Consider the following 15,749-nt stretch of genomic DNA (forward strand, 5'->3'; position numbering starts at 1 on the left):
GTGTGCGCAGATTGCATTCAGAGTGGGGCCTTCCTGGTTCAACCTGAGCAGGATCTAAAATGATCTGAGCGGACACCTGAAAAAAACTTTGTGCGCGTGCACATCTTAGAGCGAACAGTGCCTACAACTGTACCCGATTTGGTTCATATTGGGTCTAGGCATTGTGAAGTTTGGGGACACACACACAGTTGGGTGATCTCATAAGCCTACTGGAAAGTAGGCTAATAAATAAAATGGCTCCCTGTCCCTAAAGGGCTCACAATCTAAGAAAACAAAGCATTAGACAGACACTAACAACAGCCACTGGAGGGATGCTGTGCTGGGGATGGATAGGGCCAGTTGCTCCCCCCCTGCTCAATTAAGAGAACTACCATTTTACAAAGGTGCCTCTTTGCTCATGGCAGGGGTTTTTACTAGTACATTCCACCTGGCTCTTCCTTCACAGAGCTCTGGGCAGAGCAGATTGTTAAGCATCACCCCCCGCTCTGGTTTTATACTCACAACAACCCTGTGAGGTAAATCCGGCTGAGAGAGGGGGTGGCTGCTCCAATGCGAGTGACGCTACTTTTATCTATCTAGGCAGTTTACACACAAAAACAATTAAAATCAATTAACAGTTAAAATCATTTAGACCTTAAATACATTAAAAACCAGCACTAAAAATTTAAACGATACATCTGATTAAAAGATATGAACCGGACTATTGGAGTTGGAAGGGATCTTGGAGGCCTAATTCAGCTCCCTGCTCAGGCACAGGAAGCTGAGGTAGCATCCCTGATAGATGCCTGTTCAGGCAGACTGTTCCACCGACACCCAATAATTGTTTTTTTCTGGGGCCTATGCGTAGCACAGATAAAGCAAGCCGGGCAGTTCTGTTATCCTCTTCACACCTCGGACAAGAGGGATTGGGAGTTCCTGAGCTTCCAATCTTTAATGCAAATTAAAATGTCTAGCACTTCCAAAGCAGCATAATCCCAAAGAAAGCAAGAAGAAAAAGGTGTTAATGCAAACACCTACATAAAAAACACACATACACCTTTCAGGTATGCTCACACACCAGCTCTATTCTAGAACGAATTCCCTCAAATATCATCCAGTATCTGGCCTGAATTCAGTAGCCAGCCATGTATCTGGGACATCCCCTATTCAAGAAGGTTCAATTCCAATCAGAACCATTAACAGCCATTCCAGGAATATAGGAAGCTGCCTTCTACTGAGTCAGACCATTGGTCCATCTGACTCAGTATTGTCTACACAGACTGGCAGCAGCTTCTTCAGTTGCAGGCAGGAATCTCTCTCAGCCCTATCTGGAGTTACCAGGGAGGGAACTTGGAACCTCAGACGCTCTTCCCAGACTGAGTGAAGACAACATCTTATTCTTGTTCTCTGTGTAACTGTGTTCTCATGTGCAAAGCTCTGTGTAGGAGCAACAACCTTGCCCAAGACTTGGTTTAAGCAGCCAAATGGTTATTTTCTCTCTTTAGTGCCTTATGCTTCCTGTCTCCACCAGCCACTCAAACTCATGAATCACTTTCAGAGTTCTGTTTTTAAACTCTAGTTCTGAAATTCCTATTAGCTATCTTTGTCAATTACATGTCATTGCCTTTAATTTAATGCTAGTATATTTAATTATTTGTCTTAAGTTGGTTCTCTTGATGAAAGTGACCTCATTCTATATATGAGAACTAGGTCCTCCAAATTGTGTCTGAAAAACAGCATCCTGACAGCCTCAGGGTTTTAAGTTTCTAGTCCTTAAGGCTAGCGAGCTGGGCCTGAACAAGTGTCCAAACTGCTCAGTAAGCCAAGCAATGGAGAATTGCCAAGCAATGGAGAATTTCCCACACATCTACTTGCAATCCAGACATCTGGGGAGTGTTGAGCAGATCACTATGTATGACAGATCACTATAGTCAGTGGCAAATGCTTACTGCCTTTCATCTGCAGATTGTATGCCCTTTGGGAAGGAACATTGGCCCAATTCTCACAGAGGCCACAGGTTTGTTGCAAGGCCATGTCATTTCACATGGAAAAACAGACAGGAAAGTTTGAGCCTAGCTTTCTCCCCAGTTGGCTAGTTTTCCAAGTACAGGGATTTTTGTGTTAGGGATATGGAGGCACGTTTCTTAGTACTTAGAGAGTGCCTTCTTCTGCATGATCCCCACCACACATTAAGGTCACCGATGGTTCATCTGCTGATGACTCTTGATCAAGCTTTCTCTGCAGCTGCTCCTAGGCTATGGAATGTGCTCCCTGCAGAAATCTGGGGCTTAACATTACTGGCTTTCAGGAGAGGCCTTAAGACTTGCTTTTTTTAGTCTGGCCTTCCAGGGTTTTGACCGTTTTACATTGTTAGCCTACTTTCCAGTAGGCTTATGAGATCACCTGGCATTCAGTGTGGGCATCCCCCCCTTATCAACTTTGCAATGCCTGGACCAATATCAACAAAATCGGGTACAGTTGGCTCAGTGGTGGTTGTGATTATGTATCCACCCCAATTTAAGATGGCGGACGCATGAACATTTGAGGCACAATTAGGCTAACTTGTGAACTGCCTAACTGATTTGGACCAAATTTGCTACAGGTGTAGGGACACACAGGGACAGCTCAAGGGCAGAGTAATGTCCGCCATCTTGATTCAAGATGGAGGATGTGTGAAGGATTGAGGTGCAAGTGGGAACTGATTTGGACCAAAATTCGGTCGAGTTGTAAAGTAAAGGTACAGGTGTGCCGTTGAGTCGGAGTTGTCTCCTGGTGACCACAGAGCCCTATGGTAAATACAGGAGGGGTTGACCATTGCCATCTCCAGTGCAGTGTGAGAAAATGCCTTTCAGCATCTTCCTGTGTCACTGCTGCCTGATATAGGTATTTCCCCTAGTATGGGAAACATACCATCGGGGATTCGAACCAGCAACCTCTGGCTTGCTAGTCAAATCATTTCCCCACTGCACCATTAGCTGGCTTGGTAGACTTGTAGGGGCAGTGAAAGGAAAGAAAGCAGATTAGCTCTTACCTGAACTTGTTTTTAACTGGTTGTAAATAGATTGTTTTGTTTATTGTAAGCCACCCAGTGCTAATAGATGGGGTGGTATAAAAATATAATACTTTCATCACGAAAGCATCCTCACCAGCATTTCAACAGTGCACAGCCCAGATGAAGGCTTGTTACTGGAGAGCTGCTTAGATCTCTTAAATGCTCTGTACAGCACCTAGCATTGCATTGGTCCAAAGCTGCATTGCATCTTCCTCGACTCAGCCAGCAGATGGAGTTTTGCTTTAAGTTTTGGGTGTTCCCCAAAGGTATATGCCCCAGTGGTGGAGGAAAAAGAGATGAACTCACCTTTTCGGAAGGTTGTTGCAGGATGGGCAGTTTTTCCTCCAGTTTATCCAGTCCCTTGCATGCATATTCATTGGCGGTTGCAACTAGGAAGAGAGAGACACATACGGAGGGAGTTACCACCAATGGAAAAAATTTGACAAATGGCTGAAGTTGAATGAGGACAGAAGCCAGCAGCAATGGGCCAACACAGAAATCTATGGGCCAACGCAGAAATCTATGCACATCATGTAATTAAGATGTCTCTGCCAGAGCAGGGCCCCCTCCAGTTGCCGGTCAACATGGATGCCAGTGTACACCTCCTCAAGTTGCTAGACCTCATGATGGCCACAGCAGCCTTGAAAGTGTAAGGCCAATTGGTCCATTGAAAGCTGGGAAGCCAGAGAGATGGCCAAGTAAGATTGGGTGGGTTGTCTCTTCAGTGCCCCACATGAATCCTTGTCAGTCCCTACTGTTGTCAAAATCAGGATACATTTTGCAGAAACAGCAGACAATGCAGAGATCAGGCCTCACTGGAACTTAGCCTTATGCCAAGTCAGACCATTGGTCCATCTCACTCAGTATTGTCTACACAGACTGGCAGCGGCTTCTCCAAGGTTGCAGGCAGAAGTCTCTCTCAGCCCTATCTTGTGGATGATGCCAGGGAAGGAACTTGGAACCTTCTGCATGCAAGCATGCAGACGCTCTTCCCAGAGCAAACCTAAGGCAGGGGTCCTCAACCTGCGGCCCTCCTGATGTTGCTGAACAACAATTCCCATCATCCCCAGCTACAACTTATTGTGGGCTGGGATGATGGGAATTGTAGTTCATCAACATCTGGAGGGCCACAATTTGGGGACCCCTGCCCTAAGGGAAATCTCTTACAGTGCTCCCATTCAATGCAAACCAGGATGGACCCTGCTTAGCAAAGAGGACAAGCCATGCTTGCAACCACAAACCTGGCTTGTCCCTTGGTTCTCCTCCAGTGTTCTTTCTAATTTTTTTCATCTGTGTGCAGAATGAATTTTGTTCTAGGCAGCAGTATCAAGGCAGTGTGTACACATGTGCATTCAGAATGGGGCCTTCCTGATTCAACCAGGATCTAAAATAAATTGAGTGGACATCAAACAACATGTGAGCATGTGCACATCTTAGAGGGAACACTGTTCTCCAACCTTGGCTGCTGTACACAAATTTCTCATGTCAAGGGATTTCAGTTGCTTTTGCAGACAAGAAGATGCCATGCTAGATTATCCAGAACCCCAGAAACAAGGGCAGGCCTGCTCCCATACATCCAGAGAATTTAGCCAAGTGTCACCCACTTTGAGGTTCCAGCTTGCTCAGCAAAGGCTGAGCTCCGCTGACAGCCACTGCTGTGATGGTCTTCACGCCTTTCTCTGCCACACTGCAGACGGACTTGAGGTAGGGGTGAGTCTCCTTCGTGGAGGCATAAGCAGAGGAGACCATGTCGTAGGTTGAACCAATCAAGGGCAGGCTGGCCACTCGGCTGACGACATTCTTCCAAGGGGAGGCAGAAGAGAGAAAGAATTAGGTCTTCAGAACATTCTTACAAGCTTAGAGCTATATCCAGACATTATGCTGAATATGCATAGAGGTGTCGTGTGTGTGTGTGTGTGTGTGTGTGTGTGTGTGAATGCATGCATTTGATTTAAAAATAAGTCTGGCTACAAGACTCCTCAAATGCAGGGTGCACAGAGGAATCAAATTACTTAATGTGTGTTGAATATTATACCTCGGATGAAGTCCATAGAATTGTAAATAAGGCATTGCAATCATTGTTTTTTAAAGAGTTATGTTCTCATGGGATATATTCCCAGGATATGGAATTTAACACTCTGTCAACAACCATGGATTCTTCGGGCCTGGGGAGTGGCCAAAAAGATCATAATTCAACATTGGAAAAGTAGATTTACCCCGGAACTTCACCTTTGGATTACCGAAATGTGTTATCTGCATTTGAACTGGATTTTTTTCACCATCTAGGCAATGAAGAAGGATTTCAAGCTATATGGTCAAAATTTAATGAATTGTATGTGCTTTAGAAGGTGATTACATATGTATGCATTGTTTATCTGTTCCTCCCCGCTTTGTTTGTTTGTTTCTTTTTCCTTTAAAAGTTTATATGGTGATGTTTCACTCTTAGGAGTATCTCAAATTGTAATATTTACTCTTTAAAATAAAATATATAGATATATATATTTTAAAAAAGAATATTATACCTGAACTACTATGTTTGTGTACACCAATTATACATGTGTTGAACACAGCATCACAATAGGGCTTAGGACATCAGATCTAAAGGATGTGTGTCTCTCACTACACACACACACACACACACACACACACTTTTCATTTATTCTTTAAGAGTGTTTATACCCCACCCCTTCAATGAACTACTGCTCAGGGTGGTTTACAACATGAATAAACTGGATCCAGTATAGGATTAAAAATTAAGGTTAAAAGGTTAAGACCAGGCTAACACCAAAGTTATCATGAAAAGCTAAACACTAAAAAAAATCTACCAGATATTAAAAAGCCTCTCTAAAGAGTTTTCAGTTATTTCTTAAGAACACTGCTTGTTTTTAAATAGCGGTGAGAAAACCCTGCAATTCTTCAAAGGTCATTTCTTGCAATTGCGCACCCATGTGGCAAAACAGAGGTATTACTACTGAAGTTGAAGAGAATTCAGTGTCAGACTGCCATTTTATCATGCATAGGGTCGTTTTAAAGAATTAGACAGTCTGCAAAAATCAAATTGTTAATGTCTCCCATGTCCTACCTAGAAAAGGGGGTGAAGGTATTAGGAAACTGAGGGGGAAGGTTGCTAACCATCACCACCCACAGAAGGTCTGTTCACAGCAACATACCTGCTGGTCCAATTCCTTGTTTTCAGGAGAAGTTGGGCTCATGGTGCTTTCTTCTGACGACATGGTGCAGCTGAGAAAGGGAGAAGGCAGGCATCAGCAGAGACAACAGTGCTGCTTCTCACAAAAGCATACGGAACTGCCCGACACAAGGTGTAATCTGGACTATTAGACTGAATTCTCTTATGGATTTCAGGAATAACCTAATACCCTATTTTTTCCTTTATTCATTTTGGATTGAGCTAGGCCTAGAAATAAATGACCTACCGGTCCCGCTTACCAGTCTGCGTGGTTCATGTTAGCTATACATATAAACCATTGCTATAATAATTCAAAACACATATACTCTACATTGCTACTCGATTTTACCCAACCTAACCTGCTGTTATTGCTATATTTCAAACCCTGCTGAAGAGTCCATGTTAGAAAAATAGTTCTTTAAGTAAAAATGGTTCCCAATCTTCTTTGAAACATTCCAAATTTTCATCTCTTATAAGTGCTGTAAGTTTTGCCATCTCAGCATATTCTAAATTTTTTATCAACCAGTCTTCTTTTGAGGGCATTTTATTGTCTTTCCATTTCTGCGCATATACTATTCTAGCCGCCATGGCTGCATAGCATACATAAAAATGTTAAATTTCTTCTGGAGAACTCTCCTTGAGTTATTCCCAGCAGGAAGGATTCTGGCCTCTTAGGAAATGTCATTTAAAAAATTTTCTTCAGCTCATTATATATCATATCCCAAAAAGCCTTTGCCTTCCCGCATGACCACCACATATGGAAAAAAGTTCCTTCACATTGTCCACATTTCCAACATCTGTTTGAAACATTTTTATACATTAATGTTTCACAGGATGTCTTAGGACCAGCGATGTAGTCATATATTCAGAAGTGAGGCGCTCTCCATGACAGCCCCATAGCCACACCCAACCAGTGTTCCCTCTAACAGGATTTCCCAGATGTTGTTTACAACTCCCAGAACCCCCAGCTGCAATGACTTTTGCTTGGGGATTCTGGGAGTTGTAGTCAACAACATTGGGGAGTCCCTGTTAGAGGAAATACTGTAGCCACCCTGACAGCCACGCCCATCCCAATGGCCACACCCCTCACTTAGATGCAATAATTTGGGCAGGGGGTCTGCTACAAGTCAAGGATCTTGTGGACTCTAGAGAAGATACCAGAACGAATGACAGGGAATACCCACTGAAATGTGCTAGTTCCTTCCAAACGGCCATAGGAATACATGGAATTTGAATGGCTGTCGGCCATTCAGAAATTCAACACATTCCATGGCCATTCGGAAGGAACCAGTACATTTCCGTGGGTATTCCCCATCATTCCTTTCAGGATGCGCTGACATTAGTCCACTATAGGACTTGCATGCTGAGGGTCCCAGGTTCAATCCCTGGCAGCATCTCCAGGAAGGGCTGGGAAAGACGCCTGCCTGGAGTCACAAGAGCTGCTGCCAGTCAGTGTAGACACTGCTGAGCGAGATGGACCAAGGGTCTGACTCAGTATAAGGCAACTTCCTATGACAGAACAAAAAGAGGGTAATAAGTGGTCAGAATAGCAAGATCAACACATTATTTCCAGGTGGGAAGCCAAGGACTTTGCATCCCTGCTGAGACCCTGGAAGGAAAAAAAGTACCAGGACTGTGCCCTTACAGCACTACACCACTGCTTAGGGCCCAAGTTTGCTCTGGCTTCCCAAGCATAAGGATTAGTGAGGGATGTTAAAAGGAGGTTAATTATAAATTTGAGTTAAACAATAGATCAAAGCAGCAGCAGCAAACCAAAATGTACACTAGTTTTGTATTAAGAGAGGACTGGAATGGCGACATGTTTCATCCAGTTTTGTATAGTCACGAGAAGTTTCAGGATTTTACAAGATGGACATTGAAGGCAAACCAGGTTGCCTTCAGGCACCTCATGGCTCTTTTCTGACCTTACCGTTCTTAAGTACATGAACCAAATGCTTCTTGAATTTCTCTCTCATGAAACCCTGCACAATTTGTGTTTTAATTTATTTTTGCATTTCTATCCTGCTCTTCCTCCAAGGAGCCCAGAGCTCAAAGGAATGTAGGAAGCTGCCTTCTACCGAGTCAGACTACTGGTCCATCAGTATTGTCTACACAGACTGGCAGCAGCTTCTCCTGTGTTGCAGGCAGGAGTCTCTCTCAGCCTTCTCTTGGAGATGCTGCCAGGGAGAGAACTTGGAACCTTCTGCCTGCAGATGCTCTTCCTGGAGTGGCCCCATCCACTCAGGGGAATATCTTCACAGCATTCTCACATGTAGTCTCCCATGGAAATGCAAACCAGGGTAGACTCTGCTTAGCAAAGGGGGCAATTCATGCTTGCTAGCACAAAACCAACTCTCCTCCCAAATCCTAAGCCTGTTCTACGTTTGTGCCTTTATGCTCTATACTAGAGAAGCTATATGAGAAACTAGTATTTTTATAGATGTTTCCCCTCAAGAATGGTCGTCATTACAATACCACATACCCCTGGTACTCTGTAATTTCCTGGATTGGAGCTTTGCACACAATGGTTTGATATAGATTGCAGCTAATCCAAGGGTAGGCAACCTTGGCTCTACAGCTTTTGGACTACAAATCCCATCATCCCCAGCCACAGTAAGGGTTCAGAATCCCTTCCTCCACACGACAGCCCCACTCCCACTCACTTCATAGCTGTTTGGCATGCCCTGAATTCTAACACCGTTGTGCCACTCGTGGGGTCTCTCCATACATCAGGGCTGCAAAACCCTCCAGCTGTTTTTTGGATTACAACTCCCATCATCCCCAGCTACAGTGGCCAATCATCAGGAATTCTGGGAATTGTCATCCAGCATATCTGCGTGAGGGCTAATACATTTGTGCAGCCCTGCCATACCAATTGCAGGCTTGCAGAAGGGACCTATCTAGCTTGCTGGTGCTTCTGTCTCAAGTGCCCTGAAGAGCAAACATAGAAATAATCTTTCAGTTCCACACCCCGGGGAGGAGGCGAGAACAATGGCTCTCAGGTCAGAACAAAGCTCACCCCCCACCCACCCTGTGACTTATAACTTGAAAAACCCTAATTCTGCCAGGGCCAAATCCATTTGCTCCCTAATCCAAGCAAACACCCCCCATTTATGTTGCTGCTCATCAGACCAGCCCATCAGTTTTCTCCCGCTCACTGTGCACAAGCAATGATTTCCGAAACCTGGGAATGGCATTTCAGAACCTCCAGCTGGAAGGCAGAATATGCAGACGTTGGAAACAACAGGTCACCACCCACCAGGAACCACACTTAGCCACAGGCCAAGCCTTCTGTGGCCAAGGGTAGGAATCCTGCCTTCCCTCAGATAAGCCTTTATAATATGTACCAGACCCTCTCCGATGGTACTATTGGCAGATGAGATGAGCCAAGTTGGGCAAGGGTCAAGAGAACAGGTGGAAGCCACATACAGTCCAAAGCAGCTGGTCCATACATCCAGTTTGACCACATAAGAAGAGTTGCTGGACACCTCTAATATATTTTATCTGCAAAAGAGTCAAACACATCAGCTGGTGCTCGAAGGTTCCAGATTTGAGTTCAAGGAGGTGGTGGCACATATTAGCCCTCACACAACCTCAGACAACTCTGTTGGATGTGAACTTGTGGAAGCAATGCAGGCAGAAAAGGACCACTTCTTTGCCACCCGTTTGCCAGAGCATAGATCTTCAAATGTGCTCTGTTGTCGTCTATCAGATTCATGTCAAGTCCTTCTCCACTTGCACTCTAGTTACCTACCTTGCTGCTTCAGCTCCCATAATCCTTCCAAATACCACGGTGCTAATTTTTAAGCAGGTCGGAGAAGACACTTATGAGAGATTGTGTCTACTGCTCTAGAGAGTTTTTTTAATCCCATGTTCACACCAGAGCAGCGACAGAATCAGCAGAGCCAACTTGAAACCCTTCCAAGGCTTCTTGGAATCCTATCGGATCAAATAAGCTTCTCAGTAGGGATGGGCCCAGCCTGGTCCGGAGGCCATTAAAAAAGTCTCTGGGGCGGTCCGGTTCGGGTGGGGGGTACTTTTAAGAGCAGTGGGAGGGTTTACTTACCCCTCCCGCCGCTTTCCCGCTTGCCGCTGTAATCCTAAGAGTAATTGGGGCGGCAGGACACCTGCGTCTATGTGACGCGCGCATGCGCGCAAAGGACTGCTGGGAGTTTTTGCCAGCAACGTCGGGGAAGGGGCGGCAGGGAGGTGTCCTGCCGCCCCAATTACTCTTAGGATTACGGCGGCAAGCGGGAAAGCGGCGGAAGGGGTAAGTAAACCCTCCCGCCGCTCTTAAAAGTACCCCCCCACCCCAGTGCCATACCACAGTTGGCGGTTCCGTGCACACCCCTACTTCTCAGGCGGACCAGCCCAATAGGTTCTTCACCTCTTCAGGAGGTGGGCTGTGGCTGCAAATCCCACCTTAAAACAGACAATAGGGAGATGACGGGAATCCCCAGCAACAGAACACCACCCTGATCAGAGCAAGAGACCAAAACCAGTGTGTGACCAGCACCATGTGTTGGTCCCAAGGCCACTTGGGATAGGCCCACAGTAAGGCCCATAGACATTCCCAAGTAGCAAGGTGAAGTTATATGGGCAATTGACACTGTTCCCCAGGGCAAAGAGCTGGAGTTTCCCTTCCCCTGTAGTGGCCTGCTGGCCTACCAACGCCGTATCTTTGTTGGTTCCCCACCACCACTGGAATAGCCGCCAAGGAGTCACTCCATCTCCGGACAGCCCAAGACACATACCTGCACTAGGCCCAATGACGGGTTGACAACAACAGCACCGTGGTCAGTAGGAGGGTCTAGGAAACAGACACAATAAAGGCTGCTCTCCGCCCTCAGTCCCACCAAAGGCTGGCCCCAGCGCTGCCCACCTTTATAAAGGGCCAGAAGTTTAGAGCCTATCCAAACTGGTCCCATCCAGGACTAGATTTACCTCTCCACTTGGATAATTGGTTTTACTAACCCAGAGCACTTTCATCTTCTCTGGATTAAGAGATGATCTAGATCTGAAGAAACTTAAGTATGTAGTACACCGCTCGTCTGTTCTGGATGAGGTTACACTCCGCTGTAGGATCAGGCACATAGCTTGGGAGTGCTCCTGGATCCAAAACTCTGATTTCTCAAATTGAGGCAGTGGTCAGGAGTGCTTTTTAATCAGCTTTGGTCAATACATCCGCTACGTCCATTTCTGGGAAGTAGATTTTTCAAGTTTTAATGTGCTTTTATCTATTGTGATTTTTATCTGCTTTATATTTTATATAATGTTTTAATCTGTATACCACCTAGAGATTTCTGTGTTAGGTGGTATAGAAGTTAAAAACATAAAAATGACCTTAAAACAGTGGTGCCTCTGCTGGTAACCTCCAGGCTGGACTACTGTAATGCACACTTCGTGGGGCTGCCTTTGTCCGGAAACTACAATTGGTATAGAGTGCGGCAGCCAGACTGGTCTCTGGGTCAACCCAAAAAGGACCAAAACACACTACTCTTAAAGAACTGCACTGGCTGCCATGTCTGAGCAAAATACAAAGTGCTGGTTATTACCTATAAAGCCCTGAATGGCTTAAAGGGTCCAGGGTACTTAAGATGTCCTTAAGGTCACTTGGGGAGGTCTGGTTACGGTTGCTGCCAGCTTGGCTTGTGGCTACTCAGGGCCGGGCCTTCTCTGTGGCTGCCCCTGGAAAGCACTCCATGCCAGAACAGCTTCTCTATCTCCGACCGCTTCTTTAAAAAGACCTTTCAGACACACCTGTTTTCTCAGGCTTCCGAGATTGTGGAATGTGTTCCCTACTGAGATACGATCCTCCTGCCCATCTCTGGCAATTTTCAAAAAACACCTGAAAACCCATCTTTTCACCCAAGCTTTCTCAGCTTCCTAAATTTTTTAGATTTTAATCTCTGGTTTATTTTTAAATTGGTAAGTTGTTTTACGTTTTTTGTATATGTTTTTAACTTGTTTTAGGCTATTGTTAACCGCCCAGAGACGAAAGTTTGGGGCAGTGTACAAATTTGATAAATAAATAAGAACTAGTTGGGCTGGGTGCGGAGCATCTGTGCCTCTAGTTTGCTGCCGAAACCCGCCCCCCGCTCCGGTCGTCTTCCTCCCTGCCGCTATTTCACCACTTGCCAGACAGCCTCTGCCCCCCCACCCCCGCGCTTCCCTCGCCCGCTTGCTGGCTGCTACTTCTAAGATGCTGAAAGGCATCATCTCATACTCCGCGGGAGATGGCAATGGTAAACACCTCCTGTGTTCTACCAAAGATGTTGGGAAATTTAGGACCGACAAGAGGAAGTACTTTTCCATACGGCATATAATCTACGGAGTTCTCTGCCATGGGATGTGATGATGGCCACCAGCTTGGATGGCTTTAAAAGGGGCTTAGACAGATTCATGGTGGACAGGTCTATCAATGGCCCACAGTCACCAGACTAGTAGCCATCTCCAGCCTCAGAGGCAAGATGCCTCTAAATCACAGTTGCAGGGGAGCCACAGCAGGAGAGAGGGCATGTACATACCTCCTGCTTGTGGGCTCCCCAGAGGCATCTGGTGGGCCACTGTGTGAAACAGGATGCTGGACTGGATGGGCCTCCTTGGGCCTGATCCAGCAGGGCTGTTCTCATTTTATTGATTGATTTATATACCACCCTTCCAAAATGGCTCAGGGCCGTTTACAACAGAATAAAAACCAATTAACAATTAAAATCAAAACTAGAAAACCAGAATAAAACCAATTAAACATTCAAACAGCTAAAAACCCTGGAAAACCAGGGCAAACATTTAAAACAGTTTACAGCAGTTTAAAAGCCCTGGAAGATGAGGCCAAACAGATGGGTCTTAAGGGCTCTCCTGAAAGACAGTAATGAACTCAAATTATGGATTTCTGATGGGAATACATTCCACAGCCCAGGAGCAGCTACAGAGAAGGCCTGCTTCTGAGTTGCCACCAGATGAACTGGTGGTAACTGGAGATGGACCTTCTCAGATGATGACGATGATGATGATTTCTATACCGCCCTTCCAAAAATGGCTCAGGGTGGTTTACACAGAGAAACAACAAATAAATAAGATGGCTCCCTGTCCCCAAAGGGCTCACATTCTAAAACAAAACATAAGACACCAGCAACAGTCACTGGAAGTACTGTGCTGGGGGTGGATAGGGCCAGTTACTCTCCCCCTGCTAAATAAAGAGAATCACCACGGTAAAAGGTGCCTCTTTGCCCAGTTAGCAGGGACCTTAACGTGTGATGGGGATCATGCAGAAGGCGGTGCTCTCTAAGATAAATCGGACCTAAGCTGTTCAGGGCTTTAAAAGGTAATAACCAGCACTTTGTATTTCTCCTGAAAACATAACAGCAGCCAGTGTAACTGTTTCAAGAAAGGCATAATATGGTCTCTCCGGGTTGCCCCAGAGACCAATATGGCTGCTGCATTTTGAACTATCTGAAGTTTCTGGACTACGTACAAAGGCAGCCCCATGTAGAGTGCATTGCAGTAGTCAAGCCTGCAGGTTAACAGCTGATGCACCACCGTTTTGAGGTCGTCCTCTTCAAGGAATGGGTGCAGCTATTGGCTCAGCCGAAGTACCCAGCACCAAACCCTCTGATGACCTCATCCAGTGGTTTCATGTAGATATTGAAGAGCATTGGTGAAAGAATGGAGCCCTGGGGGCAGGGTGGATTTGATTTAAATCAAACTGATTTAAATCACGATTTAAATCACTAGCAGGGTGGATAAAAATAAAAAAATCCGATTTAAATAAAAAAATCTGATTTTTTTGATTTAAATCGGATTTTTTTTATTTTTATCCACCCTGCTAGTGATTTAAATCGTGATTTAAATCAGTTTGATTTAAATCAAATCCACCCTGCCTGGGGGACTCCATATAACAGCTCCTGTTTTGAGGAGCAGCTGTCACCAAGCTCTACCATCTGGAATCTACCCAAAAGTGAGGAGCGGAGCCACTGCAAAGCAGTGCTCCCTATCCAAAGCTCCCCCTGGCTGTCCAGAAGGATACCATGGTTGATGGTACTGAACGCTGCCGAGATCCAGAAGAACCAGCAGCGTCACACTCCCTCTGCCGGTTCCCTGGTAAACGGTATCCATATGGCCAGACATTCTAAAGACAATCACAGGGCTCTGTAGCCACGCGACTCAGCGGCACACTTTGCCTTTATGCAAATACGATAAAGTTTATCTGCCCCCATCCAATCCAGAACAGCCTATAGACACCACTTCAAGACCTAGAAGAGCATCTAGGTTCCAAGTCCCCTCCCTGGCAGCATCTCCAAGATAGTGCTGAGAGAGACTCCTGCCTGCAACCTTGGAGAAGCCGCTGCCAGTCTGTGTAGACAATACTGAGCGAGATGGACCTATGGTCTGACTCAGTATATGGCAGCTTCCTATGTTCCTGTGTAGGACATCCTCTGCCTTCCTGGTGTTAAGCCAACTTAAATGACAGGTAGACCTGGGTATTGTCAGCACCTAGCCCATACCTCTGGATGACCTCTCCTAGTGGTTTCAGGTAGATGGAACCATCCACACCTTGGTCCTGGTCCTGGAGAAGTCAGCTCCTTCTAGGGGACTGCCCTTTTGATCTCTGAAGACTCAGGGAATTTATGCAGCGCCATGGGGCACAGAAGGCTGCATATGATTGGTGAGGAAGCCAGAGGCAGCAAAGGGAACACGGAGCAGGAGATAAGCCAGGCTGAGAGGCACGTACCTAACACACTGGGGTTGGTTAATGCCTCAACTCTGCCCCAGTGGGACGGCTGCCATTGGCAGAGAAGTGCCTGACTCATGTTGCACACAGCAGCGGGGCCCTTTCAAGAACGGAGGCACACACTGAAGTGCTGGAGTGAGTCATGTCTGTCCGACACATTGCTCAGATTACTTTCCTCGAAGCAAAACCAAGGAGGTACGTGCTCCAAGTTTAGAGCAGCCAGGCAAGTCAAGTTGTAAAAAGCAAATTTTAGAGCAGGAGAAGTGGGCGGCGGCGGGAGGTGAGATGCTCGTCAGCGCAAGTTCCCCCCACCCACCCCCCGCCACTCTGACAAGACTCTCTTTTCAGTGGGCACAATACCTCCGCCCACTAGGTAATACCACCCAAGCTGGCACCCATGGAAGAGTCCCAGCTTGAACGGTGCAGGAGGGTGAGCATCTCCCATTCTGGCACCAAGGACGCATTAGATCTCGAGGAGTAGCTCAAAATGTTCGGTGGTGTTAACCCCCAAGTGTTTGCTTCGGTTTGCAAAGTATCTTGGAAGTGCATGACAAAATCGAGTCAGGAAGGGCCCTATTTTACAGATATAAAGAACGAGACCTTTTAAACGACCTGCAGCAAGTCTATGGGAGAAATAGGATTTGAACTTGTGGTCTTCCAGTTAAGTACACTCCCCACTACCGCTTTGAATAGATGTACCAACTTTGGCTCATCTCCAAGGAGTTGCCCCAACCACACCTGGGAAACACAAAAAGCTGCTCCCTACTGAGTCAGACCAGTGGCCCAATCAGGTTAGCACT

General features: G+C 46.1%; 1 protein-coding gene across 4 annotated transcripts in view; it reads right to left on the reverse strand.

The window, feature by feature from the left end:
* Positions 1 to 15,749, reverse strand: part of LOC128345831 (perilipin-3-like) — a 29,131-nt gene that overhangs the window by 5,574 nt on the left and 7,808 nt on the right. For 2 of the 4 annotated variants that reach the window (XM_053298384.1, XM_053298387.1), the window contains exons 2-4: positions 6,202 to 6,271; positions 4,636 to 4,831; positions 3,338 to 3,420 (exon numbers count right to left, since the gene is read on the reverse strand). In XM_053298384.1, the coding sequence (XP_053154359.1) occupies positions 3,338 to 3,420; positions 4,636 to 4,831; positions 6,202 to 6,264 (342 nt within the window). In that variant the 5' untranslated portion in view covers positions 6,265 to 6,271. Of the gene's footprint in view, positions 1 to 3,337; positions 3,421 to 4,635; positions 4,832 to 6,201; positions 6,272 to 7,036; positions 7,056 to 14,722; positions 14,799 to 15,749 lie in introns of those variants that run through there. The other 2 variants (XM_053298385.1, XM_053298388.1) reach the window with 2 other exon arrangements.

This window comes from Hemicordylus capensis, chromosome 2 (assembly GCF_027244095.1).
Source record: "Hemicordylus capensis ecotype Gifberg chromosome 2, rHemCap1.1.pri, whole genome shotgun sequence".
NCBI classification, from domain to species: domain Eukaryota; kingdom Metazoa; phylum Chordata; class Lepidosauria; order Squamata; family Cordylidae; genus Hemicordylus; species Hemicordylus capensis.